The 2,076-nt window shown below is 32.6% G+C and overlaps 1 protein-coding gene across 1 annotated transcript; it reads left to right on the top strand.

The window, feature by feature from the left end:
• Positions 1 to 330: 330 nt before the first annotated feature.
• Positions 331 to 1,776, top strand: LOC143548657 (dof zinc finger protein 1-like). Its single transcript, XM_077039762.1, has 2 exons — positions 331 to 483; positions 915 to 1,776. The coding sequence occupies exons 1-2, from the start codon at positions 460 to 462 to the stop codon at positions 1,755 to 1,757; spliced, it is 867 nt and encodes a 288-aa protein (XP_076895877.1). The 5' UTR covers positions 331 to 459; the 3' UTR covers positions 1,758 to 1,776.
• The last annotated feature ends 300 nt before the right edge of the window (positions 1,777 to 2,076 follow it).

The raw sequence follows: 2,076 nt of genomic DNA, 5'->3' as shown, positions 1-2,076 counted from the left end.
TATGTTATTCAAAACTAAAAGGGTAGCGGCGTAACTTGTTGCCAGCTTACCTGCCTCTCTATTATAATTGGATCATTTTATTTTAATCTAAGTAAAAATTTTGAATTCAAAAAAAAATGTTACTTTTCAAGATTTTAAAAAAGAGCATAGTACGTAAAATAGTAATTATAGTTTTTCTTAACTTATGAGTGGAAAGAGAGTGAAATAGAGGGGGAAAAAATTAGAAGCACATAAAAACAATAAAAATAATGATTTGATTAATAACTTGATTTATGTAATGCATATTTTTTTAGACAAAGCTCTCTCATCCCAAGGCTAGACATATACACATATTAAAGCATAGAACGTAGCTACACAAACCTCTCAAACATTCCTTTTTGTGCTTTTTGAACACCAGCCGAAAGTAAAGTTTCATCTCTCTCTCCTCTCTCTCTCTCTCTAGAATAACTTCTTTCAGCCATGGATACGGCTCACTGGCCACAGGTACATAGTTAGATCTTTAATCTTTTTCATCATCATCTTCACTAATTACCAACAAAAACCAAAACACAAGCAAGCCTTAGTTAATGGTATTTTAATTTGTTATGTAGTTGAAATTATCATTTATTTCATAAGTTTGGATCAAATTAAACTATAGCTTTACTTTATATTATGACTATGATCATCCATGTAATATGAGTGCAAGTTATGGATCTTCAACCCTAATTCTTCTTTGACCATATTATTGTTTTTCTTATATATATATATATATATATATACATAATATATTAGTTATCTTGAAGTGCTGTTTTTATGGATTGAAAAAGCATAAAAAGCAGTCTTCTTGTTCTATTCATTTGTCTACAAATTTTAAAGCTTTGTTGGATCTTCATGTCTTTTCTTACCTTTTTGTTTATGGGTTTGTGTTTATATAGGGGATAATGAAGCCTATGGAAGAAAAAGTGGTACAAAACACCACAAATTCATGTTCAAAACCATCTTCAAATTCTTCATCTTTGGAGAGAAAGACAAGACCACAAAAGGAATCAGCTGTGAACTGTCCAAGATGCAATTCTACAAACACAAAGTTTTGTTACCACAACAATTACAGCCTCTCACAACCAAGATACTTTTGCAAGACTTGTAGAAGGTATTGGACTGAAGGTGGGTCCCTTAGAAATGTTCCTGTTGGTGGTGGTTCAAGGAAGAACAAAAGATCATCATCTTCTATTTCATCTCATTCTTCAATGTCAAAGAAGCTTCCTGATTTGGTTGTGCCTCATGCACCTACAACAACACCACTACTTTCTCAAAACCCTAGGATGCATGATCATGACCATGGCCAAGATCTTAATCTTGGATTCCCATCAACCAATGATTTCAAGACAATTTCTGACCTTATTCAAGTACCTAACTTTGATGGGATCAAGAATATTAATACTACTACTACTAATTCAACTCAAGTTTCAGCTTTGGAACTCCTGACAGGAATGACAACAAGGGGTATGATAATGAATTCCTTCATGCCAATTCCCATTCCCGATCCCAATTCAGTAATGTTTCCCATGCCGGAATTCAAGATTCCTTCGCTTAACAGCGTCCATGAGAGTTCAAATGGGAGGCTTTTGTTCCCATTTGAAGATGTGAAAACAAGCACCATAAGTTCAATAACTACAACTACTTCTCATGATGGACATCACAATGTTGAACAAAACAGAGACCAGAATGGTGATGCCAATGGCTTCTGGAGTGGGATGTTAGGAGGAGGTTCATGGTAATTAATAGTTATATATATATACATATATGTGTATAGGGTTTGGATCAAATACAAATAAAATTAACGTGCTAATTGTGAGAATCGAGTAGAGTAATTATATATATAAGTAGAGTAATTATGTAATTGTAATTATGTATTTTATATATATAAGTAGAGTAATTATGTAGCACTGCAAAATACATAATTACAATTACATAATTACTCTACTTATATATATAATTACTCTACTTGATTCTCACAATTAGCACGTTAATTTCATTTGTACGTCAACCTTCCCCTATGTGTATATATATCTATATTTGCGGTGTTCAAGCAACAAT

Source organism: Bidens hawaiensis, unplaced genomic scaffold (assembly GCF_021521415.1).
Source record: "Bidens hawaiensis isolate Kalapana, Puna unplaced genomic scaffold, B.hawaiensis_p1.1 tig00015212_1, whole genome shotgun sequence".
Taxonomy (NCBI): domain Eukaryota; kingdom Viridiplantae; phylum Streptophyta; class Magnoliopsida; order Asterales; family Asteraceae; genus Bidens; species Bidens hawaiensis.
The sequence above is the reverse complement of the archived record's forward strand: the minus strand, read 5'-3'. Positions and strand labels throughout refer to the sequence as shown.

Excerpts from the sequence above, each read along its gene's own strand:
- LOC143548657 (XM_077039762.1), top strand. The coding sequence starts at position 460 with ATGGATACGGCTCACTGGCCACAG. Across the intron at positions 484-914 it reads ATACGGCTCACTGGCCACAG|GGGATAATGAAGCCTATGGA; the intron begins GTACATAGTTAG and ends GTGTTTATATAG.